The following is a 27,344-nucleotide window of genomic DNA, read 5'->3' on the forward strand; positions in this document are numbered from 1 at the left end:
AGAAAACTATGAGACACTGATGAAAGAAATTAAAGATGATACAAACAGATGGAGAGATATACCATGTTCTTGGATTGGAAGAATCAACACTGCAAAAATGACTGTACTACCCAAAGCAATCTACAGATTCAGTCCAATCCCTATCAACTACCAATGGCATTTTTCACAGAACTAGAACAAAAAAACTGCACAATTTGTATGGAAACACAGAAGACCACAAATAGCCAAAACAATCTTGAGAAAGAAAAATGGAGCTGGAGGAATAAGGCTTCCTGACTTCAGACTATACTACCAAGCTACAGTAATCAAGACAGTATGGTAATGGCACAAAAACAGAAATATAGATCAATGGAAGAGGATAGAAAGCCCAGAGATAAACCCACGCACATATAGTCACCTTATCTTTGATAAAGGAGGCAAAAGTATATAATGGAGAAAAGACAGCCTCTTCAATAAGTGGTGCTGGGAAAACTGGACAGCTACATGTAAAAAAATGAAATTAGAACACTTCCTAACACCATACTCAAAAATAAACTCAAAATGGATTAAAGACCTAAATGTAAGGCCAGACACTATAAAACTCTTAGAGGAAAACACAGGCAGAACACTCTATGACATAAATCACAGCAAGATCCTTTTAGACCCACCTCCTAGAAAAATGGAAATAAAAACAAAAATAAACAAATGGGACCTAATGAAACTTAAAAGCTTTTGCACGGCAAAGGAAATCATAAAAAAGACGAAAAGACAACCCTCAGAATGGGAGAAAATATTTGCAAATGAAGCAACTGATAAAGGATTAATCTCCAAAATATACATGTAGCTAATGCAACTCAATATAAAAAAAAAAAATCCAAAAAATGGGAAGACCTAAATAGACATTTCTCCAAAGAATATATACAGATTGCCAACAAACACATGAAAAGATGCTCAACATCACTGATCATTAGATAAATGCAAATCAAAACTACAATGAGGGCTTCCCTGGTGGCGCAGTGGTTGAGAGTCCGCCTGCCGATGCAGGGGACACGGGTTCGTGCCCCGGTCTGGGAAGATCCCACATGCCGCGGAGCGGCTGGGCCTGTGAGCTATGGCCGCTGAGCCTGCGCGTCCGGAGCCTGTGCTCTGCAACGGGAGAGGCCACAACGGTGAGAGGCCCGCATACCAAAAAAAAAAAAAAAAAACCTACAATGAGGTATCACCTCACACCGGTCAGAATGGCCATCATCAAAAAATCTACAAACAATAAATGCTGGACAGGGTGTGGAGGAAAGGGAACCCTCTTACACTGTTGGTGGGAATGTAAATTGATACAGCCACTACAGAGAACAGTGTGGAGGTTCCTTAAGAAACTAAAAACAGAACTACCATATGACCCAGCAATCCCACTACTGGGCATATACCCTGAAAAAACCATAATTCAAAAAGAGTCATGTACCACAATGTTCATTGCAGCTCTATTTACAACAGTGAAGACATGGAAGCAACCTAAGTGTCCGTCAACAGATGAATGGATAAAGAAGATGTGGCACATATATACAATGGAATATTACTCAGCCATAAAGAGAAACGAAATTGAGTTATTTGTAGTGAGGTGGATGGACCTAGAGTCTGTCATACAGCGTGAAGTAAGTCAGAAAGAGAAAAACAAATACCATATGCTAACACATATATTTGGACTCTAAAAATAAAAATGGTTCTCATGAACCTAGGGCCAGGACAGGAATAAAGACGCAGACATAGAGAATGGACTTGAGGACACGGGGAGGGGGAAGGGTAAGCTGGGATGAAGTAAGAGAGTGGCATGGACTTACATACACTACCAAATGTAAAATAGCTAGCTAGTGGGAAGCAGCCGCATAGCACAGGGAGATCAGCTCGGTGCTTTGTGACCACCTAGGGGGTGGGGTAGGGAGGGTGGGAGGGAGACGCAAGGGCGAGGGGATACGGGGATATACGTGCACATATAGCTGATTCACTTTGCTGTACGGCAGAAACTAACACATCACTGTAAAGCAATTATACTCCAACAAAGATGTTTAAATAAATAAATAAAATGTTTCATATTCCCTTGGGAGTATTTAAATATTTATCTAAAACATAGTTACACACATGAAGTTAAAGTAAGGAACGTGGGAGAGAATGATTAGTCTTTGCAGTCTTATTTACACACAGCATTGCTAACAAAGAACTATTTACTCTCCTTTTCACAAAAAAAGAAAAAAAAATGGCCAAGGTATACAGGCATGATCTAGATCCAGGAAATTATACAGGCAGACCTCAGAGATATTGTAGGGAGGGTTTCAGACCACCTCAATACAGTGAATATCACAGTAAAGCAAGTCACACGTAAAAGTTACGTTTACGCTGTTCCGTAGTCTGCCAAGCATGCAGTAGCATTATGTCTAAAAAAACAACATACACGCCTTAATTAAAATCACTTTATTGCTAAAAAAGGCTAACCATCATCTGAGCCTTCAGCGAGCCATCTTTTTTATGGGGGGGGCGGGGGAGGGGGCAGGATCTGAGTTCCCTGACCAGGTATTGAACCTGCGCCCTCAGCAGTGAAAGCGCCAAGTCGTCCTAACCACTGGACCGCCAGGGAATTCCTAGCGAGTCAATCTTTTTGCTGGTGGCGGGTCCTGCCCCCATGCTGTGGACGGGGCGGCCGTGGCCATTTCTTAAAATAAAACAATGAAGTCTGCCGTATCGGTGGCCTCTTCCTCTAACGAACGGTTTCCCCGTGGCGTCCGATACTGTTTGACGGCATTTTACCCGCAGTAGAACGTCCTTCACAGTTCGAGTCAATGCTCTCAAACCCTTTATCAACTAAGTTATGTAATATTCTAAATGCTTTGTTGTCATTTCAACAATCGATTATGTCACGTCTTACGTGGGCGAGGTTCGTGGAGTCCCAAAACAACAGCAAGAGTTAACATCAGAGATCACAGACTACAGATCATCATCACGTAATAATGAGATAGTTTGAAAACTTGTGAGAATTACCAAAATGTGACACAGAGGAAGTGAGCAAATGCTGTTGGAAAAATGGCGGCGACACGCGTGCTCCCTGCAGGGTCGCCACAGACCTTCCATTCGTGATAAACGCAGTATCTACAAAGCACAACGAAGGGAAGTGCGAAAAAATAAGGCCTGTCTGTACCAAAAACATGAAATAGAAATATTTTAAGATCTAAAGTATAAATAGCTAACACATATAACGGACACTGTTTTCAAAAAAAGAAGTTGGAGATGCAAGCATGACGAAATTCTCAAACACCTTGGCCTGTTCTGAGCAGGGTCACACTTCAACACAGAGCAAATAGTACTGAAATGGATGTGTGATTCAGAATTTACCAGAGAACAAAGGATACAACCTTCCCTCATATATGAACCCGGCAGCTATAATAAAACAGCCATTTCAATACTGCCTGCTCAGCAGAGTTCCCTGGGACACTTAAAAATCCCCAGGATCCCCAGGCCCTCCCAGAGGAGTGGAGTCAGACCTCGAGGGCTGAGGCCCAGAGAAGCTGCCGTTGACCCGGAGGTGCTGGCAGGCTGCAAAACCATGCAGCTGGACCCTGGACTCCTCTTTTAGACTTCTTTTTTAAAGAGATTTAGGTTCACAGCAAAACTGACTGGGAGGCAGAGGTTTCCCACCCCCCGCCCCACGTGTGCACAGCGTCCCCACTAGCAGTATCCCCCACCAGTGCGACGTGTGTTACAACCGATGAACCTACACGGACACGTCGTTATCACCCAGGAGCCACAGTTGACGGAGGTTCACTAGTTTGTGGGTTTGCACACACATACACTGACCCGCATCCACCGTTACGGCGTCACACGGCGTAGTTTCACTGCCCTAAAACCCCTCTGTGCTCCGCCCATTCATCCCTCCTCTCCCCAATCCCCTCACCATTGATCCTTCCCCCCCTTCCAGAGTTCTGCCTTTTCCAGAATGTCCCAGAGTTGGAATCACAGTGTGTAGCCTTTACAGACTGGCTTCTTCCTCTCGGTCATGTGCGTTTAAGGTTCCCGCGTGTCTTCTGTGGTTTGATGGCTTTCTCCTTAGCTCTGAGGGACACTGCATCGTCTGGATGCTCCGTCCACAACCTGGGCGACATTATCTCTGCTGCCTCGTCCCCTGCCGTCTCCCAGAGGTGCTCTCTGGATCGTCCCAACATGCCGGTCCTGCCACCACCCACAGCTGCCCCGGCTCGGGACCCAGAGCCCCAGCACCCTGCTCTCATGAGCACCAGCACCAGCAGTGCTCAGACCTTTGGGAGCTTGGACGGGTTGAGACCACCACCGCCGCCGCCAGAGATGGGTGTAAGGACAGCAGCATTTCCAGGGCATGCCAGTGTCAGACCAGAAACATTTCAGAAGTCGTTATGATACACGACCAGGGAGGGCTCTCCCCGTTATTCCATCCACCTTGCCAAGAACAACCCAGCTGCCATCTACAACCATTGCTTCCACAAGAAAATATTAACATTTTAACCCAGAAACGTAGGCGAGTCAGCGTCGAGACGAGAGAACTTCTCCTGACGAGATGCAAGCAGGACCCACAAGGAGGGCACTGTCCTGTGCTCACCTGGCTGGGCATGGGCGCCGACGCCTCTGCAGCCGGAAGAGTCAGGCCTCCTGTAGAAGCCCGAGCTGAGGCCCACCTGGGGTCAGGACCCTTCACCATCCCAGCAACAAACACAGCCAGGGCACGGCGCTGAGGAGTGCAACGGACAGAGGCCAGACAGCCCATCCGGACCACTGCCACCCCATCCACCCCACGAGCCCCTCGTCCCCGCGCTCAGCCCCCGGCACCCCACGCAGGCACGTCAAGCAGCTCCTGACGGCCAATCATGGCCCTTCTCGTCACCTAGTCGCCCTCGGCTCGGACTGGAGCCCCACCTCGGCAGAGACAGAAGCAGATGGGTGGGGGCCGGGGGAGGGGAAATGGGGACCGTAGAGGGGGCACGGCACCTCTGGTGGGGTGACAGAAATGTAAAGGTAGGTCGTGCTGGCGGCTGCGCGTTTTTGTAAATACACTAAAGCCCTCACAGAATCTCACACTTCAAGCAGGTGGACGCTAAGCTATATAAACCATACTGTCTCAATAAAGCCACAGGAGAAAAACCACTTCGGTGCCACCAGAATGGAAAGACGTTATTCAGCGACACGTGACCCGACGGGCCTGTGCCTCTGGTTCTGCAAATGCTCACAGCACTAGTCTACACCAGAGCGGCGACCCTCCTCCCTGCAGGGCGACAGCGGCCCGGAGACCCGGCCCAGCAGTGGCCTCCAGGGCCCGAGTCATTCAAGTGGAGGAGGAAGAGACCCTCAGCGCCGGGGTCCCCTGGCAGTGGACGGCAACGGTGGCGCCAGGACTCACCCTGAGCCTCCGCACCCAAGTAAGCGCTGGGGTCGACAAGACCAGATCAGAGGATTCGTGGTGGCACTCTGGGGAGGCCGAGCTTTGGGAGACAGCGAGGGAGGCACGCCCGTCCTGCCTGTGCCCACCGCGGACCCGGGCACAGCCGGGGGGGGCCGGGACTCGGCCATGGGGCCGCAGCCAAGTCTCAGGCTTCCCGACCTTCGAATCCCACCCCGTCCCCCCAGCAGAGCTCCCAGCGCAAAGGCTCTCAGCTCTGCGGCCGTGCCCCCAGGGGACACCGGGCCACACCTGGGACGTCCTTGGTCCTCAGATTGGAGGGTCTGGCAGGCAGTGCGTGGGGCCAGGGTGGCTGCTCCACACCCCAGCGCCCAGGACGGCCACCCCCCAGGGGATGAGCAGGCCCCAGAGTCCACGGTGCCAAGGGGGCACCCCAGCATCGAGCCTACTTAGGTCACCATTCCTTCCTTGTTTTTTTTTTTGTTTGTTTAATACTTCTGGCCACACCGCGCACAGCTTGTGGGATCTTAGTTCCCTGAACAGGGATTGAACCCACACCCTCAGCAGTGAAAACACGGAGTCCTAACCACTGCACCGCAAGAAATTCCCCCCTCCTGCTTTTCAACCTCCTGGAATTGTTATGCAAATGGCATTCCCGAGGGCTGGTGACCCGCACAGACACAGCCCACTACAGACTTGGTCCTCACAACTGCCACCGCCCACAGCCTGGCCACCCACTGCGCCCAGGGCCCGGACTGTGTGCCCTGTGAATAACTCCTCCAAGTCAGGGAGAGCTGAGAGCCTTATGCTGGGAGCTCTGCTGCGGGGACGGGCTGGGGGTCGAAGGCTGGGAAGCTTGAGGCTTGACTGCAACCCTGCGGCCAATCCGTGGCCGAGTCCCAGGACCCCCAGCTGTGCCTGGGTCCTCGGTGGGCACAGGCAGGACGGGCGCGCCCCCCTCACTTTCTCCCGAAGCTTGGCCTCCCCAGAGTGCCGCCACAAATCCTCCATTCTGGTCTTGTCGGGCACCAGCGCCCAGACTCCCAGCGCAAAGGCTGGGAGGGTCAGGCAGACGGCGTCACGAAGGCTGCAGATGGCACTAAGCAGAGGAAAGAGTAAAGGTAGGCGAGGCCCCGGCGGCTGCTGCTGGGAACGGGAGCCACAGGAGCGCTTCTAGTGGTCGCGACGCTGCCCTGGAGGCCAAGGCTGCTCCTGCCCATGCTGCTGCAGTGACTGCCCTCCCACGCAGGGCGCTTCATCAAATGCCCCAGGCGGGAAACAACCCAGAGGTCCGGCAACAGTCCGAAGGATGTTCCGAAGGATAAATCAACCACAGCAGACCCCTGCCGGCGACCAAAGCGAACAAGCCACCGTGGCCCTTCCCCGCAGCAGCGAGCGACAGAGGCGGCCACTGACACCAGCCTGCAAGCAGAAGTAAGCGAGACGTTCAGGGACATTTAAGGGACAAAACTATAAGCAAGGCAAGGAAATTACCCTCAGAGAACTTAGGATAATTATCATATGATACTTAAGCTGGACGAATGTGCATTATATACTTCACAACTAACAAGAGTTTGAAAAAAACACACAAATCTAGGAGACTCACCCTGTGGGCTGTCTAAGAAACCTCCCCGTTTCCCTTCACTCTGACATCCAGCGCGGGCGTCCCGCACAATAACCGACTCCCTGACACCAGCTGGGTGTCCCAAAACTCAGTTCGGATCTGACCCTCTCTGCTCGGCATCAGCGCAGACCCCACAGGCTGAGGGCTCCATCACAGGTCTGTCCCCACCTCACACACCCGCCAGCTGTAAACCAGAGTTCCCATGATCCGCTTCTCCGCAGGGAAGCACTTACTCGTTCGTGTTTTCCAGTTTATCACACGGTGTGAGAGGCACGACAAAGGATACAGATGAACAGCTGGACGAAGAGGCAGAGAGGGTGGGGGTTCAGAGGGTCAGGAGGCAGAACTTCTGTCCTCGTGGCACTGGGGGGCGCCACCATCCTGGCACATGGATGCTTTCACCAACCGAGAACCTCCCTGAGCCTCATACTTTAGATTTTTATGGAGGCTTCATCATGCAGGCATGATCCATCATTAACTCCACCTGCAGCCCCTCTCCCCTCTCCGAAGGATTGGCGGGCAAGCGGGTATGAAGCTTCAAACCACGGCCTGGTCTTTCTGATGACCTGTCCCACCCAGGAGCCCACCCCGGATCATCTCATTAGAACAAAAGACACTCCTATCACCCAGGAAACCCCAAGGGATTCAGCAGCTCAGTGTCAGGAACCGGGGGCAGCGACCGAATATCCCAACAAGGATGCCCCTAGTACCTCTGTTGCTTAGGAAACGACAAAAGCTCCAGGAGCTCTGCGACAGGAGCAGGGACAAAGGCCATCTTATCTCACAATAGCACAGCGTCCAACAACACAATGACAACACAGGGGACAAGGGACGCCTGGATGAAGGGCCAGCATTAGGGAATTCTGGGAAATTTTCCTTTATCAATTTGGGTCAGGGGTTCTCGTCTGGGCAATCCCACCCCCCCAGGGGACACTGGGCCGCGTCTGGGGAAACTGTGGTTGTCAAGACTGGGCATGGCCTGGTATCAGATGGGCGGGGCCAGAGATGCTGCTCCACACCCCAGAGCGCCCAGGCCAGCCCCCCTCAGAGGAATGACCCAGCCCTGATGTGGGCAGTGCCGAGGGGGAGAGACCCTGACTTAGGGTAACAACCCATTTACTAAACGTCCTATCTTCACTCTCCTCAGAAGCTGTTAAAAGGAATCTTACAGAAATAGCTTAAAAGCACCAAGTGCTTAGCCGTGCCAGACATAACACGTGCTTTCGTCACTGTCCTCGGAGCGAGGGCCAGCCCCACACACACCTCACAGCCCGAGGAGCCCCACACAACTCGGCACAAGGATGAACCCCAGGAAATTGCCATTTTTGAGGTTAGAAGCACTAGAATATCAGCACTTCACACAGTTCCATCTTAATCCCAGATTATACCCAATTTCAAAATACCTCTCTACAGTCACCCCTTGGTATCTGTGGGGGATTGGTTCCAGGACCCCCGAAGACACCAAAATCCTCAGACACTCAAGTCCCTTGTATAAAATGGCACAGACTTGCAAACAACGTGCACACAGCCCCCGGTACACTTTAAATCATCTCTAGATGACTTACAATACCTGATATGCTGCAAGTGCCGTGTAAATGGTTGCCTGCGTTCAGCAAATTCAAGTCATGTTTTTTGAAACTTTCTGGAAATTTTTTTTTGGAAATATTTTTTAAATGTGTTTAATGTATGTAACAGCACATATATGATGTATGCTTTTAAAAAAATATTTACTTATTTATTTATTTGGCTGTGCCAGGTGTTCGTTGCAACACGTGGGATCTTCGTTGCTTCGTGCGGGATCCTAGTTCCCTGACCAGGGATCGAACCCAGGCCCCCTGCGTTGGGAGCATGGAGTCCTAACCACTGGACCACCGGGGAAGACCCGAAACTTTCTGGAATTTTTTAAAAAAATACTTCCAATCCACAACTGGCAAATACAGAACCTGCAGATACACAGAGCCGACCACACACAGTTAAAACTGAATTTTTTAAAGTTCAGAAACTTCGGGACTTCCCTGGTGGTCCAGTGGTTGAGAATTTGCCTTCCAACGCAGGGGATGCAGGTTCGATCCTTGGTCGGGGAACTAAAATCCGACATGCCACGGGGCAACTAAGCCCATGCGCCATAACCACTGAGCCCGTGCACCGCGATGAAGACCCAACACAGACAAAAAAAATAAACAAAATTTTAAAAATTTTAAAACAAATAAATAAAAACAAAGTTCAGGGGACTTCCCTGGTGGTGCAGTGGATAGGACTCTGTGCTCCCAATGCAGGGGGCCTGGGTTCAATCCCTGGTCAGATCCCACACGCGTGCCGCAACTAAGAGTTCACATGCCACAACTAAGAAGCCTGTGTGCTGCAACTAAGACCCAGTGCAACCAAATAAATATTTAAAAAGCAAATAAATAAATTAAAAATAAAGTTCAGAAACTTCAGTTAAGTGGGTCGGAAATTTTTAGACCCAAGAGAAAACGCTCAGACACCACCCAAACCCTGGCTGATACTGCTGAGCGTCGCCTGATGGAATAAGCTGTGGCACCAAACAGAAAACATGGAACCCACCTCAACGCCACTGGGGGGCAGGGTACATAGCCTGCAGTGCCCCACGTGGAACCCACACTCGTGAGGGCGAAGCCCTCAGGAGCACTTGGCGTGCGTGGACAGCACTCAGGAAGGCTAACAGGCAAGACCAGGACAGAATCTTAACAGACAGAACCTCCCTCAATTTCTACACACAGAAAAAATTCTCAAATTGATTTCTGGGAAGAAGAATGTTACCTTTTGACTTAATAAACGCTAAGCTCGTTACAAAAAGTTACGGATATAGTTTAAAAGACTGAAAGAAAAACCCTTCCCCAAAACATGAAAAGTACTCGTAAGAATGAAACGTTAAAAAGTCATTTGTTTTTTCCTAGTCATACCCAAGTTTTGGAAGCAAGGACATTCGCAAGTGAATTTCCACCTACCTGCCAACATTACCTGTACTGTATCTTAGGGACTGAAACAAACTCAAGCATCCAAGAAACAGGTGAATTAGCCCACTGTTTCTCAAACTTCTTTGACTCATTGGAAAACATATATTTTCCATGGTAACCCAACTCACAGGCATACATACACTTAGTATCATAAACTGAAACAAAAGTTTCAAAAAACAAGTTACTCCACCAGTGATCCGGATTTCCTAGTTTCTTCTTTTGGGGGCTCACAGAAGCCTGCATTCTGTCACTTGCTGCACCCTCACAGGCGCTCAGCAAAGTGGAGAGGTGGCTGTCACCCCCACTTCAAAACATCAGGGGGCTCTCCCCAGGTCACCCAAAGAGACCCAAGAACCAGGATGTGGGTCTCCCAAAGTCAAACACTAAACCACGCTGCCTTTCCACATGGATTTTAAAGTCACCGATAACCCTCACTTCTGTGGTGCCGCACAGAAGTTTTAAGCTAAAATCTATTACTTTGGGGACTTCCCTGGTGGTCCAGTGGTAAAGAATCTGCCTTACAATGCAGGGAACACGGGTTCAATCCCTGGCCGAGGAACTAAGATCTCACATGCCGCAGGGCAACTAAGCCCACACGCCTCAACTAGAGCCCCCGTGCCACAAACTACAGAGCCCACGCACTCTGGAACCTGCGCACCACAACTACAGAGCCCACGCGCCACAACTAGAGAGAAGCCCATGCACCACAACGAAAATCCCGCACACTGCAACTAAGACCCGACGCAGCCAAAAATAAATTAAATAAATAAATAAAAAATAAATAAGTAAATCCTTAAAAAAGAAATCTGTTACTTTGACGGGAAACTATACTGCTGCCAGAAGTCTTCCCTGGAATGTGTGGGGCGGGGCGGGGTAGAAGGGAAGAAGTCATCTTGGAGCTAGAAGAGTCACCCCACAGCCACCTGCTGTGCTCCAGAACATCTGGAACCAGTAATGACCCTCCAGATCACAACTCTTCTGATGAGGAAACCTCCACATCCCGACGCCACGTCTGTGGGAATCGCCAACAGGCTAAGGGCAGTATTCGCGTGGAACCTTGCCTTGAGGACTCCCAGCACCAGCACCTCCACCACCAAAACCCCATTTAGTAGGCTCCGAGCCTGTGGGGACAGCGCCATCAATCCCAAATGAATAGAGCACAGCCCAGGGTACTACCAGTGATGACTGGCACACGCCGTAAAAAGCAGACCCCCCTAACTGCATTGTGCATCTCTCTACTGGAAAGACCCCTCGGCCCCTCCTCAGAATCCCGGAACAGACTGCTCAGTAACATCCACTAACCAAGGCGGGAAAATCAGGAGGCCAACTGGCACAGAAAAGGAAATCTAAGGGTGCAGACACCTTCCAAATTCACTTAACCATGCTTAGTATCTAAAATGCAGTCCAGGGCTTCCCTGGTGGCTCAGTGGTTAAGAATCCGCCTGCCAATGCAGGGGACACAGGCTCCATCCCTGGTCCAGGAAGATCCCACATGCCGCGGAGCAACTAAGCCCATGAGCCACAACTACTGAGCCCGCGTGCCACAACTACTGAAGCCTGCGTGCCTAGAGCCCGTGCTCGGCAACAAGAGAAGCCACCGCAGTGACAAGCCCGTGCACCGCAACGAAGAGTAGCCCCCGCTCGGCGCAACTAGAGAAAGCCCGCGCACAGCAACGAAGACCCAACGCAGCCAAAAAGAAATAAAATAAATAAATATTTAAAAAATTGAAATAAAATAAAACAAAATGCAGGCCAACCAGTACTTCTTCAACTCAAAGAGAAACTGAAAATCAGACCAAGAGTTCCCTACACTTGTAACCAACGCAGCTGGCCAGAGCTTCCAACGTGATTTAAAACCCAAGTGTAGCCAGAGAAGAGAAGGAGTGACAGAAATGAACCAAAACAATCTAATTACATTTCAGCGAGGTCACACCCATTCTGAGAAAGTGCAACAAAGAGGCAAGGAACTCAGGCTCTCAGCTGAAGGACAGAGCCCAGGGCCCTTGGTGCCTCCCAGCAAATTCCTTAACTTCTCTGCACCTTCCTCCGGGTACTGCTGGGCTTCCCGGGAGCCACTGTGAGGGCCGGCGGGGTGTAATCTGGTAGTGGGACCTGCACAATGTCTAACAGTTGCTCTCCATCGGGCAGCCTCACTCTCCAGCCAGGAAAAGGGGACCTTCTCCAACACCCCATTGTGTAAGTGCAGGCTTGGGCGTCCATTCATGGAAGTCAGAGGTCTGGTGGTCACTAACTGTCCCCGATCCTCCTAAATCTAGGTCACAGGTTGGGGGGTGGCGGGAGGGAAGAAAATGGTGCCCACGATTACATTACTTCTGGAAAACCTTTTCCCTCCGACTTTCGGGTGTCTAGTTTAAGTCGGCTTCCCTATTCCAGGACCCCTGAGCGGCTTCCTCATTTCGGCCGAGGACATCCGCTGCCCCACCTCCCCCACCCCGTAAGAGGCGCGGCCCCACCTTCTGGGGGACATGGGCCCACGAGGCAAGGCCTGGACGTGCGTTTATCCCACCAGGGGTTCCCCCGCGGAGAGGAGAGTCCCCCAACCAGGAGTCCAAGGCCTGGGGCGGGGCCGGGGGCCCTCCCTTTTGAACAGGAGACCGAGAACCACACTCAAGATTGGAGATCCACCACTGGGGGGGCGGGGGTGGGCTGTGAAGTCTCTTCCGGGCCACCCTCGGGGAGGAGGCGGGCCCCCAACGCCGGGCAGTAAACTAAGGCTCGGAGACGGAGCGGGCGTGCGGAGGCCCAGGCCGCGGGCAGCCGGGGCTCCAGCCGGGAGCGGGGCCTCGGGGGCGGGCTGGGAGCAGGAATCAGGGGCAGGGCCGGGGTCGGACTGCGTCGGCGCGAGGGTCCGGGTCCGGATCCGGGCCCGGGCCAGCGCGCCGGGCTCACCTCGTCCTCCTTGTGGTTGCGGATGCCGCGCACCAGATCCTGCAGATTCTTGTCGAACATGCGGTCGATGCTGCCCTTGACCATCTTGAGGGCCATCGCGGCTGCTGCCGTCGAGCCCGAACCCCGGGAGGCCCGCGGCCAGGCGCCCTGAGGGGGCCCGGGGGGCCGCGTCTGCCGCCCGCGGAGCGCTGCGCTGCCAGCCGCCGCGGCGGGGCGGTCTCCCAGGCCAGGTCGGCGGCGGTCGGCGGGGCGGCGGCGGCAGCGGACCCGCTCAGCAGGCCGCGCTCCCCTCCCCTCCGGCTCCGCGCCGCTTGCAAATGGCGGACAAAATGGCGGCCGGTCAGCTGACGGCGGTAACCCGGACCGGGCGGCCCGCCCCCATAGGCCCCGCCTCCCTATAAACCCCGCCCCTTCACCCCTAGACGCCGCGTTTCCCTGACAACGCCAGACAGCGCAATGGAAACGCAGACAACGGCCTCCGGGCCGCTCGGCCGCGACCCCTCCAGCTCAGGGCTCTTCCCTCTCATAGGTCAGTGACCTCCGGAACTCCACCTACTTCCTCGTTCCGGTTTTAACCACGCCCTCTAAGCGCTCCCTCCCTGGCCCGCCCCTCAGTTAAGTGACAGGTGTGGGCGGGCCCATCTGTGGGCGGGGCCTGCTATGGGCGGGGCGCCCACGTGGAGCTTCCCAGGGTGGTTCCTGGAGAAGGACCCAGCTCCGCCCTTTCTGATTCTAAAAGCTGACGGTGTCAGAGAACTTCCAAAACCGACTCTGCGGCGAACCGATCCTGAGTCTCCTGCACATCTCACAAAATCCTGTGATATGGACAGGACAGGGATTAACATGGCCACGTGGAAAAACTGAGGCCCAGAACTAGGACTTCAACACAGTTTTTCATTCAACGAACTTTATTGACAGCCTACTATGTGCCAGGCCTGACCAGTGAATGAGATACACTTGGTTCCTGCCACCGTGATCCACCATAAAGAGAGTAAAAAAGCAAGCCACAAACTGGGGTAAGATATTAGCAATACATATATCTGACAAAGGACTTATATCCACAATACAGTTAAACAGAAAATAAAGCAGAACCAAACAAAAGTTCCTACAAATCGCAAAGAAAAACACAAACCAGTTAAAACATGGCAAAAGGTTGTGAATATGCATTTCACAAAAGAAGATATCCAGGGCTTCCCTGGTGGCGCAGTGAGAGTCCGCCTGCCGATGCAGGGGACACGGGTTCATGCCCGGGTCCGGGAGGATCCCACATGCCGCGGAGCGGCTGGGCCTGTGAGCCATGGCCGCTGAGCCGGCGCGTCCGGAGCCTGTGCTCCGCAATGGGAGAGGCCACAACAGTGAGAGGCCCGCGTACCGAAAAAAAAAAAAAAAAGAAGATATCCAAATGGCAAATAGACTGCTGTATCTCAGTTATGAGGGAAAAGTAAATTTAAACCACACTGAAATATTTCTGTATCCCCATAAAAATGACTAAAATTAGAAAGACTGCCAATTTCAAGTGTGGCAAGGATGTGGAGCAACTGCAACTCCCCTGTCTTACATTTCAGGTAGGAATGTAAAACTAAACAGCTACACTGGAAGCCTTTGTAGTGGAAGCACAGAGTTAACCACTAGACTACCAGGGAAATCCCCTGGCTGTATCTTTTAAAGCTAATATATGTATGCCCTTTGACCCAGCAACTCTACTACTGTACCCAACAAGAATGCATAAATACATCCACCAAAGACTTGGATAAGAATGTTCACAGCAGCCGTATTTATATTAGCCCAAAACTCAAAATGATCCAAATGTCCATTGACATAAAATGGATATATAACTCCTGTGGTATATCCAACAACGGAATACTATGCAGCAACAAAAAAGAACAAATCACTGGGACTTCTCTGGTGGCACAGTGGCTAAGAATCTGCCTGCCAATGCAGGGGACACAGGTTCGAGCCCTGGTCTGGGAAGATCCCACATGCCGCAGAGCAACTAAGCCCGTGTGCCACAACTACTGATCCTGTGCTCTAGCGCCTACAAGCCACAACTACTGAGCCTGTGCACCTAGAGCCCATGCTCCACAACAAGTGAAGCCACCGCAATGAGAAGCCCACACACCACAGCAAAGAGTAGCCCCCACTCGCCGCAACTAGAAAAAGCCTGCTTCACCAGTGAAACAGTAAAAGTTGCTATTAACCAAAAGAAAAAGAAAAAGCCCGTGCGCAGCAACAAAGACCCAATGCAGGTAAAAATAAATAAATAAAAATTTATAGGAAAAAAAGAACAAATTACTAATACACAGAACAAAATAGATGAATTACACAGACACAGTGGTGAACACAAAAGAGTGTACACAGTGTGGTTCTATTGCCATGATGTCCAATTGCAGGCAAAATTAATCTATGGTGATAGAATTAAGTAACATCATAAGTTACACAACTATACAAGAAAGAACTGGAAACTGGATAAATAAATTCAATAAAAAATTAGTAGACATGTGAAGAAGCAAGAAAATGTAACTTATGAACAAGAGAACAAAAGGGATGAATAGAAATGGACCCTGGGGACTTCCCTGATGGTCCAGTGATTAAGACTCTGTTCTTCCACTGCAGGGGGCTCAGGTTTGAAGATCGGGGAACGAAGATCCCACATACTGCTCAGCATGACCAAAAAAAGAGAAATGGACCCTGAAATAACAGAGAGACGAGAATAAGCAAAGATTATACTATAGCTACTACAAATACACTCAAAGATTGAAAAGAAAACATGTACACAATAAAGAGAGAAAAAGGAAGATTTAAAAAATAAACCAAGGAACTTGTAGACTGAAAAAGTACAACATATGAAAAATATTCATTACATGGAATTAATAACAGATTAGACATTGAGGAAGAAAAGATTAGTGAAATTAAAGACTTAAAAGCTATCTAAAATGAAGCACACAGAGAGCAAAAACGCTTACAAGATGAACAGAACCTCAGTGACCTGTAGAACAATATCAAGTAATCTAATATACATAACTGGAGTCCTAGAAAGAAGGAGAGAGAAGAAGTACAAACAAAAAAACAAAGAATGAGGCTTCCCTGGTGGTGCAGTGGTTAAGAATCCACCTGCCAATGCAGGGGACACGGGTTTGAGCCCTGGTCCAGGCAGATCCCACGTGCCGTGGAGCAACTAAGCCTGTGCATCACAACTACTGAGCCTGCACTCTAGAGCCCGTGAGCCACAATTACTGAGCCCACGTGCCACAACTACTGAAGCCCGCGTGCCTACAGCCCATGCTGCAAAATGCGAAGCCACTGCAATGAGAAGCCCGTGCACAGTAACAAAGAGTAGCCCCCACTCACCGCAACTAGAGAAAGCCCACTCACAGCAACGAAGCCCCAACGCAGCCAAAAATAAATAAATAAATAAATTTATTTTTAAAAAAATCAGAGAATGAATGGCTACAAAGTTTCCAAATATAGTAACTATAAAACCACAATCTAAGAAGCTCAATGAATCCCAGAGGAGATAAACACAGAGAAAAGCACAACCAAGCACATTATAAATTAAAGTGTTGGAAATCAGAGATAAAGTGGGAATTCCCTGGTGGTCTGGTGCTTAGGACTCTGAGCTTCCACTGCAGGGGGCCTGGGTTCTATCCCTGGTCGGGGAACTAAGACCCCACAAGCCGTGCGCAGCATGCGGGATCTTAGTTCCCCGACCAGGGATTGAACCCAGGCCCCCTGCAGTGGAAGCGCCGAGTCTTAACCACTGGACCACCAGGGAAGCCCAGGCAATACCTGTTTTCAGATAAATAAAAGCTGAGTGAATGTGTGGCCAGTAGACATACAATAAAAGAAATGTTTTCATTCCTAGGTTTTGGCACCAAAAAAAAAAAAAAAGAAAGAAAGAAAGAAAAAGAAAATTAAAAAGAAAGGAATGTTAAAGGAAGTTCTTTGGAAAGAAGGAAATGTTACCAGAGATTTGGATCTATGCAATGGAATGAAGAACACAAGAACTTTACAAAATGTGGTTAATGCAATTTTTTTGTTTTTTAATTTGGCTATGCCAGGTCTTAGTTGCAGCATGCAGGCTCTTCTATTTCCCTGACCACGGATCGAACCCAGGCCCCCTGCGTTGGGAGTGCAGAGCCTTATCCACTGGACCATCAGGGAAGTCCCAATATAATTATTTCTTTTTCTTTTTTTTTTAAATAGTCTCTTCCTTACTGCATTCAGGGTTTTTTTTTAATTAATTTATTTTTTATTTATTTATTTTTGGCTGCGTTGGGTCTTCATTGCTTTGCGCGGGCTTTCTCTAGTTGCGGTGAGTGGGGGCTACTCTTTGTTTCCCTGCACGGGCTTCTCATTGCAGTGGCTTCTCATTTTGGAACATGGGCTGTAGGCGCACGGGCTTCAGTAATTGTGGCTTGTGGGCTCTAGAGCTCAGGCTCAGTAGTTGTGGCACGCGGGCTCAGTAGTTGTGGTGCACGGGCTCAGTAGTTGTGGTTTGTGGGCTCTAGAGCACAGGCTCAGTAGTTGTGGTGCATGGGCTTAGTTGCCCCGCGGCATGTGGGATCTTCCCAGACCAGGGATCGAACCCGTGTCCCCTACATTGGCAAGCGGATTCTTAACCACTGTGCCACCAGAGAAGCCCTATAATAATTTCTTAATGTCTTCAGATGATAATTCCCTTTTAAAGAAAAACTAACAGCAATGTGCTATGAGATTTATTTTACAACATATTTGAAGTAAAGCAATAGTATATACAGAATGGGAGGTGGAAATGGAAATGGAAGCTTGTAAGGGTCTTACAGGATGTGTGAAGCAGTATGTTTTAACCCTAGTCATATTCAGAGACAGAAAGTAGAATGGTGGGGGCCACGGGCTGGGGGAGGGGTGGAGAGTCAGTGTTTCATGGGGACAGAGCTTCAGTTTGGGAAGATGAGAAAGTTCTGGAGATGGATGGTGGGGATGGTTGCCCAACGGTGTAAAGGTACTTAATGCCACTGAGCTGTGCACTTAAAAATGGTTAAGATGGTGAATTTTATATTTATGTGTATTTTACCACAATTAAAAATTAATGCACAGGGCTTCCCTGGTGGCGCAGTGGTTGAGAGTCCGCCTGCCGATGCAGGGGACACAGGTTTGTGCCCCGGACTGGGAAGATCCCACATGCCGCGGAGCGGCTGGGCCTGTGAGCCATGGCCACCGAGCCTGCGCGTCCAGAGCCTGTGCTCCGCAAAAAAAAAAAAAAAAAAAAAAAATTTGCAGGAAGACAGGATCTGAACCTGCACTTGACCAAATCTCCTCCTCTCCTCCTCCTAATCCCAGCCCTGTCAGATGCAAGTGAAGGGATACACACAATGTGGTCCCTCCACACGCGGGAGCATCACTCAGCCACGAAAAGGGGTGAAGCCCCAACACTCGCTACAACGTGCATGTACCCTGAGAACATGATGCTCAGTGAGAGAAGCCAGACGCAGGACACACAGTGTGTGATTCCACTGATAGGAAACGTCCAGAACAGGCAGATCCACAGACAGAGAGAGTGGATACCTGGTTGCCAGGGGCTGGGGATAGGGGGTGACTCTGATGGGGACAGGCTTCTTTTGGGGTGATGGAATGTTCTGGAACCGGATAGAGATGATTGTGGCACAACTGTGGGAATGTACTAAATACCACTGGATTGTACACTTTACAGAGTGAATTGCACATGAACTGTATCTCAATAAGGCTGTTATTTAAGAAAATGACAAAGTAATTTCCAGTACAGCTCGGCTGGGCTGAGTGGTGTGTGTTTGATGATTGACTAAACAAAGGTGTGGATGGGTGACTAGGTGGGATGATACAAAAGCAGCCCACAATTGAATGTAAATTGGTGCAGACACTATGGAAAACGGTATGGAGTTTCCTCAAAAAACTAAAAATAGAGTTACCGTATGTTCCAGCAATCCCGCTCCTGGGCATATATCCAGACAAAACTCTAATCCAAAGAGATACGTGAACCCCTATATTCCTAGCATCACTATTCACAATAGCCAAGACATGGAAACAACCTAAATGTCCATCGACAGAGGAATGGATAAAGAACATGTGGTACATATATACAATAGAATATTACTCAGCCATAAAAAAAAGAATGAAATAATGCCATTTGCAGCAACATAAATACAACTAGAGATTATCATACTAAGTGAAGTAAGTCAGAGAAAGACAAATATATGATATCACTTAAACATGGAATCTAAAATATGACACAAATGAACTTATCTACGAAACAAAAACAGATTCACAGACATAGAGAACAGACTTGTGGTTGCCAAAGGGAAAAGGGGGGTGGGAGAGGGATGGATTGGGAGTTTGGGATTAGCAGATGCTAACTATTATATATAGGATGGATAAACAACAAGGTCCTACTATAAAGCACAGGGAACTATATTCAATATTCTGTGATAAACCACAATGGAAAAGAACATGAAAAAGAATATATATACGTATAACTGAGTCACTTTGCTGTACTGCAGAAACTAACACAACATTGTAAATCAACTATACTTCAAATAAAAGAAAAAAAAAAAAACAGCCCACAGTTGAGCCTCACAGCCCCCCCTGGGAGGAAACGACCCGACTTTCCAGATGAGGAAACCAAGGCCTCTGAGCTGTGCCTGACCCGCGTCAGCCAGCAGAGCCTGGCTTCTTTTCGATGGTGTCATCCTCCTCCCTGAAGCCCTCCCTGATGGACCCCGGCTCCACAGGGACGTGGATGTTTAGCTGCTTCTGAGCCCGGCACGCAGCAGGTGCTCATAAAGGCGAGGTGACCACACTTTGTGGGTGCTCCCACCCCCAGGGACCCTCTTTTCTGAGGCTGAGAGAGGAAGCAATGCTCCCAGAGTCACCGTGGCCAGCCTGGTGGTGGCTTTGTGCTCATGGGGGTGGGGCCCGTGCCTGGCCCTGCTCCGAGGTGGGGATGTGCCCCAGCAGGGACCTCAGGCCAGCCCTCCTTCCACCCCCGCAGCGGCTGAGGAGCTGATTGGCCCACCTCGCGGCCTCCAGCCACCTGCTGCTGTCTGTCTTGGGGCCACCCTCCCCATGCTCCATCCTGTCCACCAGGCCCAGCGTGGCAACAGCGGGGTAAGAGGGGCAGAGGGAGGCCTGGGCAGAGATGGTGGTCCCTGGGATCTGGGAGGGCATCCCTGAGGTCCACGGGTGTCCCCGACTCCTGTGGCTGCCCACACACACCCTTAGGGGCACCCCCTGGCCCACTGGGCCCCTTCCCCACGGCCTGCTCTGGCCCCAGGGATGGGTCACACTAACGCTGGCAGCAGAGACACTGGGGACCCCAAAGAGCAGGGCTGTGGAAGCCAACAGACGGGTTTGGCTCCAGCTCTGCACAACCTCTGGCCCACGGCTCCACCTCCAGCCTCAGTTTCTTCATCTGTCCTATGGGAGCAGAGACGGCCAGAAGAGGTGGCGACCCCAGCATTGGGGTCTGGAGGCCCGGGACCCCTGCCCCTGCCTGCCAAGGCCAGAACCAGGCTGGTCCCGGCTGCTAGGGCTTGAGCTCCTACACCCAGGGTGTCTGGGGGGAGGCTGGGTGCCAGGAATAGGGGGCGAGGATGGTCCAAAGGGAGACCCCAGGGGGGCAAGGGCCTAGGAGGGGCTGGGCCCCACATTGGCCTGTCCTGCTGGCCTCAGGCACTGGATAAAAATAGTCGCTGGTCTCTGAGAACATGAGCCGACCCTGGAGCCAAGGGTTCCGGTTTGGGCTCTTTGCTCACCTCTGTGTGACCATGGCCAGAACCCAGCCCACTCTGGGCCCCAGCAGCCCAGCAGCCTGTCAGGAGGGGTCCTGAGGCAGGCCTGAGGGGGGCAGGGAGAGTGCCTGGCGGAGGGCTGTGGTCGTGCCCTGCGTGTGAAGCTACCGAGGAAAGGTGGCTCCAGGCAGAGGGACAAGGAAGGCGGTGTGGGGAGGTAGGGAGCCCCCTTCTCCCCAGGTCAGGCCCAGGCCCAGGCCCATACCAGGGGCTCAGCAAATGCAGGCTGCCTCCTCCCCCTCCCCCCCAAGCCGGACTCTGGACCTGCTGCTTCTCAGACGTCTCCATGACAACCAGGGCCTTGGAGGAGTTGGATGGAGGCCTGGGCAGTTGCCAAGTGGACGAGGACCTCTCTGCACTGGCTGACCCCTGCCCAGGCCGGCCCCGGGAGGACAGGGCTCAAGGTAGCCAAGAGGGTACCACAGGATGAAGCCCACGCCCCCATCCTCCTGTTGAGCCAGGTGGCTCACCTTCAGGGACCAGGACTTGGTCTCCCACACTGGACTGACTTAAACCATGCCCCCCATTTCCAACCTGTGTCCATTAGTGTGTTGGGGGTTTGTAAAGAGCCCAGAGAACACAGGTGCTGGGCCACACAGGTCGGGGTTTGAATCCCAGCTTGGCAGTGACGTGCTGTGTGCCTTCATGCAAGGCTGCCTCTGTGTCTGTCTGCTTTCTAATCTGCAGAACGGGAGCAGTCACCTGCCCCTCACCCAGCAGAACTGAGCGGAGGGTGGGATCAGCCTGGGGGTTTCCACGACTGTGACTGTCCCTCTTTTCCTGCCAACAGCGACATCCAGGCTGGCCGACTCCAGCAGCTGGCCCCGTGTGAGTAGCCAGGGCCCTGGGGTTTTAGCCCAGGGTGCCCCTAGAGTAGGGGACATGTTGGCCAAGAGGGTGCATTTCTGCAGCCCATGGGAAGGGTTTGGTCTCCCTTAGGGAAACACCCAGGATGACATGTTACTCCCCACAGGATTCTCAGGAGCCGGCAGCTGAGGGCAGCCCCGCAGGCGGTGTGGATGCTTGGCCCAAGAAAACAGAAAAGGAGCCTGTGGACAAAGTGGCCTCCGGACCGGGTAAGGAGAGGCTGAAAGCAGAAGCAAGTGGGTTTCCGGGAGGCAGGGGTGAGGTGGGGGGGGTGGGTGTGGACCAGCATGGGGGTGGGGGATTGGTCCTGGGCTGGGTCCTTGGATCTGGGGGGCAGGGTGATAGCGTGCATGGGGCTCCTGACTGGGGGGTGTCTGGGTGTCACAGGCCGTTACTCAGTGGGCTGTGGGAGCCTCTGCTAATTCATGATAACACCAGCTTAGGTGCCACTAAGCTTCAGCTAATTATCTTCTAGAATATTCTCGGCATCCCAGTGAAGCGGCCAATCCCGCAGGGCTTAGTTCCTCGGCCCAAGGCCGCACAGCCGGGCAGGGCAGAGCTGAGTTTAGCCGCGGGTCAGCCCCACGCGGCCTGCGCCCAGCCCGCACTTGCTCCCGCAGGTCCCCGGAGCCCCGCGCGGAAGAAGGCGCAGGCCGCGCCGCCCTCGCAGCCGCCGCCCACGCCCCCGGTCCTGAGCGAGGAGCTGCTCTGGGGACACCTGACGCTCAACAAGTGCCTGGTGCTCGCCTCGCTCGTGGCGCTGCTGGGCTCCGCCTTCCAGCTGTGCCGAGGTGAGCCTGCGCCGCAGCACGTGGTTACTCCCTCCCGGAAGCGCGGACAGCCCAGGGGGCGGGTCTGTGCGCTCCCACTCTAGGCCGTGCGCGCCCCCTTCCCCCCAGTATGGACCTTGTGAGTGAGGGGGGGTTCCCCCGCCCCGTGCACCTCCTGCTCAGGGACAGACTGACCTTGTGCACCCCGACGGTCGCGCCCGACTCCCTCTATCCAGGACCAGCTTTGACCCCCGCCTCCCATAGACCTTAAGAGGAGCCCTGCCCCCCCACCCCCCAGCAAGGACCTCGGTGCATCTCCCTTTCCCGGTGACCGACCCTCACTGCCCCACGACTCCCACCCCGGGCCTTGTAGGCCCGGGATGGGCGTGTGCGCCCCCGTTCGGTAGCGTGCTGCTTTCTCTGTGCGCCAGGGCGGGCGCTCCTGCGTCCCTCAGAGAAACGGGAGCATCCTTTTGCAGCCTGAATGAGGGAGGTTTGAAGGGAAGGTCATCGCAGCAGCGGAGACTCGGAACCCCTTCCCAGGGCTCGGAGGGACCCAGCCCAGCCTCAGCGTACCCGGTGGGGTCCGGCTGGGCCCCCTTGCATGTCCCCAGGGAGAGGGGTCTCTGGGGGCAAGGGCGGGGATGGACGGTGTGCAGTGGTCGGTCCCCTGGGCCAGGCTGTTTCGCATCCCCTCCCGTCCCCTCCCAGAGGCCGTGGCGGGGGAGGCGGAAGCCCCTGCGCCTGTCCCTGAGCCGTGGGTCCCGCCAAGCTCGTCCCTGAAGGAGCCAGCGTCACCCCTGGTAAGCACTTCCTCAAGTGACCTGTCAGTGGGGCCTTCACTGGGGGAAGGGGCCTGGGCCTTGGAACTCTGTGCCGACCCCACCACCCCACACTGTCCACATTGCAGCCAAAGTCCGTGGCCTGGGCCCCCCCACTGGGATCGCTCGAGCCCCCGGCGAAGGTAGAGGAAAGGGCCGCGGTTCCCAGGAGCAGCGGGGCTGCAGGGAAGGACGAAGGCGAGTCTGAGGAGACCGCTGAGGAGGAGCGCGTGCCACTTGCCGACCGAGGGCCCAAGGAGAGGCGGAAGAAGGCGGAGAGGCTGAGAAAGGAGAGGCCCCGGAAGGAGAGGCCACAGAAGGAGGAGAGGCCGAGGAGGGAGAGACCCCGGAAAGAGGAGAGGCCGCGGGCTGCCGGGGAGGCCCTACACCGACGCTGGGAGGCGCGCGAAGGGGGCCATCGGGCATGGGCGGGAGAGTCCAGAGACCCCGAGCATAGGAAGAGGCAGGCCTGGGCCTCCCCGCGGCGCCCCGATGAGGAGGACCGGCCTCCCGGCCGCCAGAAGCACCACGCGGGCAAGGGGCGGGACTGAGCCAGACCTGGGTCCTGCGCGGGGGTCCCTGAACCTCTGCTCGACCGCCCCGCAGTTCCAGCAAATAAAGCGAGCGCTGTGGTCCCCCTCATCGCCTGCTCCTTTGTGCCTGGACTCCAGAACCTGCCCGAGGCCTGAGTGACAGGGATGGGGAGCTTTAGGCGGCTGTAGGGGGGGGCGGGGGCGGGGTCAGGGAGGCAGTGGGTGCCAACGGGGAGGACGCGGCCCTGCCTGCCAGAGGAGAAATGGGGGAAGGAGGCCTCCGCCTGTCCGCAGACATGCACGGACACCCCAACCGCGTGCTTTCTGGTCTTTATTGGGAGCGATGAAGGGGTCCGAATAAATATGGGCCGGCCGGAGCACGGCGCGGGGTCACCGGCAGCCGCACTCGGTGGCCACCATGTTGGGCACGTGGTGCGCGCTGATGCGCTCCTCGGACAGGCTGATGAGGAGCTTGCCGGCGTAGGCCGTGGGCACGCAGCAGGGCGGGCGCGCCAGGGCGGCGCCGCGGGCCTGCATCTTCAGCAGGAGCACCACGTGGTTGCCGTACCGCGGGTTGCGGTCCGATTGCGGCCAGCCGCACGCGCCCTGGCAGTTGTTGGCCTGGTACGTCTCCGGGATGAGCACCGAGCGCTCGGCGCGGAGGTCCACGCTCAGCTCGCGCAGCCCGCACGGCCCGTCGGTGGCCGCGGCGCCGGCGCTGCGCTGCGCCCGTGCCGACCCGCTCCGCTCCCGCCCGCGCCACTCGGCGCGCAGGCCCTGCAGCGCTTTCAGCAGCAGCAGCGCGCGCAGCGGACCGCCGGGGCCGACCGGGTTCCCCGGGCACAGCGCCAGTAGGCGTGCCAGCAGCGGGGTGGTGGCGGGCGGCAGCCCCGGGAGGCCGCGCAGTTCCGCGGCCGCCGCCTGAAGCTCGGCGGCTACCCGGCGCGCTAGGCCCGCGGCCCACAGCGCGGACGCCGGACCCTGCAGTGGCGCGGGGACCCCGGGGGTGGCTGCCGTGGGCGGCAGCAGCAGCAGCAGCGGCTCCTCGCCGTCGAGCAGGCGCTCCAGCGCCGCAGGGTCCGACAGGTTGACCTGGCCCTGCGGGAAACCGGTCAGCGAGCCCGGGTCCAGGGCCAGACGCGGCGGCGAGGCTCGGGACGCGGGTCCCCGCAGCGCGCGCACCAGGCGCGTGAGCGTCTCCAGGAAGGGATCGGCGCTGGGCGACGCCTCCTCGGGCTCTGGGGACGGCCTGGACGGCAGAGTGGGGGATCGTGAGGGCGCAAGGCTGCGCCGCCCCCCACTCCCCGCGCCCCCAGGGCCGGGCCCGCGCGCACCTGGGCTGCGGGAAGGGCACCGAGTCCAGCTGGCCGTGCGCGGGCATCGGCGTGGGACCCCGCGGCGGCAGCAGGAGCAGCGCCGGGGTCATCCGTGTGAAGCAGCGGGAGTCGGCGCCGAACAGCAGCGCCTGCAGCTGGGCGGTGCTCAGTGGCGCACCTGCGACGGGAGGCGCGTGCGCGGCGCTGCTTCAGCGCCGGAGGTCTGGGGGTCGAGGACAGCCGTCCCCACCACGCTCCGCAGCATCCCTGTCCCTGTCTGGGCGAGACCTACCGTTTCCGCGGCGCCGCAGGGTCAGGGCGAGCCCAGGCCCGCGCCAGGCCGCCTCGGGGCGTCCCACAACCAAGGGCAGGTAGCTGGAGTCCCGGCTCAGGCAGAGGCTCTGCGGAAATGGGGGCTCAGCCAGGCAGTGGGCGCGCAGGGCGCTAGCCCTGCTCTGCCTGCTGCCCTTAGCATCCCTTCAAAATTCCAACCTGGGCACTTGCAGCCTTTTTGTTAAACCCAGTTAAAAAAATCAACAAAACCGTAACCCCTTCCTCGCCCTGAGTGAGGGCTCCTGGTGGCCCAGGGGCAGTCCCCTTCAACTCCCTGATACCTGGGCGCCGGGCAGCCCGGCCCCGGTGACGGTGACCTCCGGGCCAGGCCCTGGGTACAGCACCATCAGCGCCAGCTCTTCGGGGCTGGCTCCTCCAGGTGGAGGCTCCTGGAACCTCAGCGAGGGTGTCGGCTCCCACGTCACTGCGGCCAGGACAGTGGGGAAGGGGATGCCTGAGCCCCTCCCCCAAGCCTGTCCCAGTCCTGCAGGAGGGAGAGCCCCCACCCCACCCAGAGCCCCGGGGAACCTAGAGGGAGAGGCTTGACGCCCCTGGACCCCAGGTGTAGCGCTTCCTTGGGACACGGGTGGCCTGGGAGGAGTGACAGACACTGTGGGCAGTGGGGTGGAGCCCTTGGGGTCTCTTGGTCTGGGGATGTCCTGGGGTAAAGCCCTTCCTTGTAGTGTGTCTGAGGCCAGCGGTCCCTGGGGACAGGCCCCCTGGGCAGCCTGGTCAGGGAGTGGGGGCAGGGGCCCTCCTCGGCTGGACCTTCAGGCTGTGCTGGCCCTGCCCCCTGTGGCTCCAAGGTCGGAGGAGAGGGGACCCTCCCCAGGCACTGCAGGAGGACTTGCTGCCCCAGGCAGGGCAAAGATAAGATCACCCACCTCTGTGGCCATCAGCCTCCACTTCCCAAGGGTTCTCCCACCCCGGGGCACCAGAGCCGGCCCCCTGCCCAGGCCCCTGGGTTAGGGCCCCACGTACCTTCCTCCAAGTGCAGGACCACCAGCCGCCGCCCCCCGGGCCCCCCAAGCCATGCCTGCAGCTGCTGCAGATGGGGCAGGGCGGGCTGCCCGTCTCTCGGGGGGCAGACTGCAAAGGTGGCCAGGTCCCGGGGCCCCCAGTGGGCGCGCCGCACAGCCTCTAGGAACGCCCGCTCGTAGCCGCTCAGGGCCCCCACCACCCTCAGGGGAGCACTGCTCCTGTTGCCACCCCCATCCAGGGTCACCAGGCACAGGGGGTCCCGAGGGCTGCCTGGTGGCCAGACGCCAGGGGGTGGCCAGTCCCAGTCTTGGTGCAAGATGAGCCCTCCGCCTCCGCCGCCTGGGGTTGGCTCCCTGGGCAGGGCCGGGGTGCTGGGGACCTCTCCCCTGAGGGTCCTGGCCCCCAGCAGGGCCCCCATTGCCAACAGCACCAGGGCCAGCTGAGAGAGAGGTGGACCCTGCATCATGGGAGCTTGGAGGGGCCGGGCTGCCCCAGCTTATATGAGGGAGCAAGAATGTTTGTGCCAGAAGGCGGCCCCTATCTCCTTCAGGGATGTGACCTTGGGGGCCAGTGCCCGCTGTGAGCCCGGGCAGGCCAGCAGCCTCCTCAAAGCCCCTTCTGTTCCGGCTCAGCTGCCTATCTATCTTCTTCTCACCAGTGCTACAAAGTGTGGCCTGTGACCCATTTGTCAAAATGTCCTTGACAAGTTTTCCCCTTTAGAGCCAGGAGCAGGAATGTGAGCAGGGAGTGTGTGGCCCAAACAATCAACAATTTCGGGGGGTGGAGGGTGCTGGAGGAGGGCAGAGGTGCAGAGCCCCTGCCCCACAGGACCACTGGGTAGGTGGGGGGCGAACCCCCACACCCACTGCACGCTCGCTCACCACGCCTTCGGGGCCCACAGAGACCCCCAAGGAGAGCGAGCAGCCTTTGCTCTGCTCTCCTCCCAGAGGGCGACCCCAGACCCACTGCTGGCCAGCAGGGTCTGTCCTCACCCAGCAGCCTCCAGGGCACAGCATTGCC

The 27,344-nt window shown here is 54.9% G+C and overlaps 3 protein-coding genes across 6 annotated transcripts in view; 1 reads left to right on the plus strand and 2 right to left on the minus strand.

The window, feature by feature from the left end:
- The window catches only part of AP3D1 (adaptor related protein complex 3 subunit delta 1), a 44,588-nt gene extending 31,520 nt beyond the window's left edge, over positions 1 to 13,068 (minus strand). For all 4 annotated transcript variants that reach the window (XM_082650255.1, XM_082650254.1, XM_082650253.1 and 1 more), the window contains exon 1: positions 12,902 to 13,068. In XM_082650255.1, the coding sequence (XP_082506381.1) occupies positions 12,902 to 12,997 (96 nt within the window). In that variant the 5' untranslated portion in view covers positions 12,998 to 13,068. The remainder of the gene's footprint in view (positions 1 to 12,901) is intronic.
- Positions 13,069 to 19,970: 6,902 nt separating this feature from the next.
- On the plus strand, positions 19,971 to 23,712 carry JSRP1 (junctional sarcoplasmic reticulum protein 1; the record flags this gene model as incomplete). The annotated part of the gene is made up of 7 exons (XM_082651687.1): positions 19,971 to 20,020; positions 20,955 to 21,107; positions 21,494 to 21,531; positions 21,677 to 21,779; positions 22,191 to 22,361; positions 23,052 to 23,143; positions 23,251 to 23,712. Exons 2-7 carry the CDS (start codon positions 20,990 to 20,992, stop codon positions 23,710 to 23,712), a joined length of 984 nt encoding a protein of 327 aa, XP_082507813.1. The 5' UTR covers positions 19,971 to 20,020; positions 20,955 to 20,989.
- Positions 23,713 to 24,084: 372 nt separating this feature from the next.
- On the minus strand, positions 24,085 to 26,790 carry AMH (anti-Mullerian hormone; the record flags this gene model as incomplete). Its single annotated transcript, XM_082652545.1, has 5 exons — positions 24,085 to 24,943; positions 25,029 to 25,188; positions 25,303 to 25,411; positions 25,625 to 25,767; positions 26,325 to 26,790. 5 exons carry the CDS (start codon positions 26,788 to 26,790, stop codon positions 24,085 to 24,087), a joined length of 1,737 nt encoding a protein of 578 aa, XP_082508671.1.
- Positions 26,791 to 27,344: the final 554 nt, after the last annotated feature.

The sequence above is a fragment of the Grampus griseus genome (genome assembly GCF_964374135.1).
Source record: "Grampus griseus genome assembly, chromosome: 3".
Lineage (NCBI taxonomy): Eukaryota > Metazoa > Chordata > Mammalia > Artiodactyla > Delphinidae > Grampus > Grampus griseus.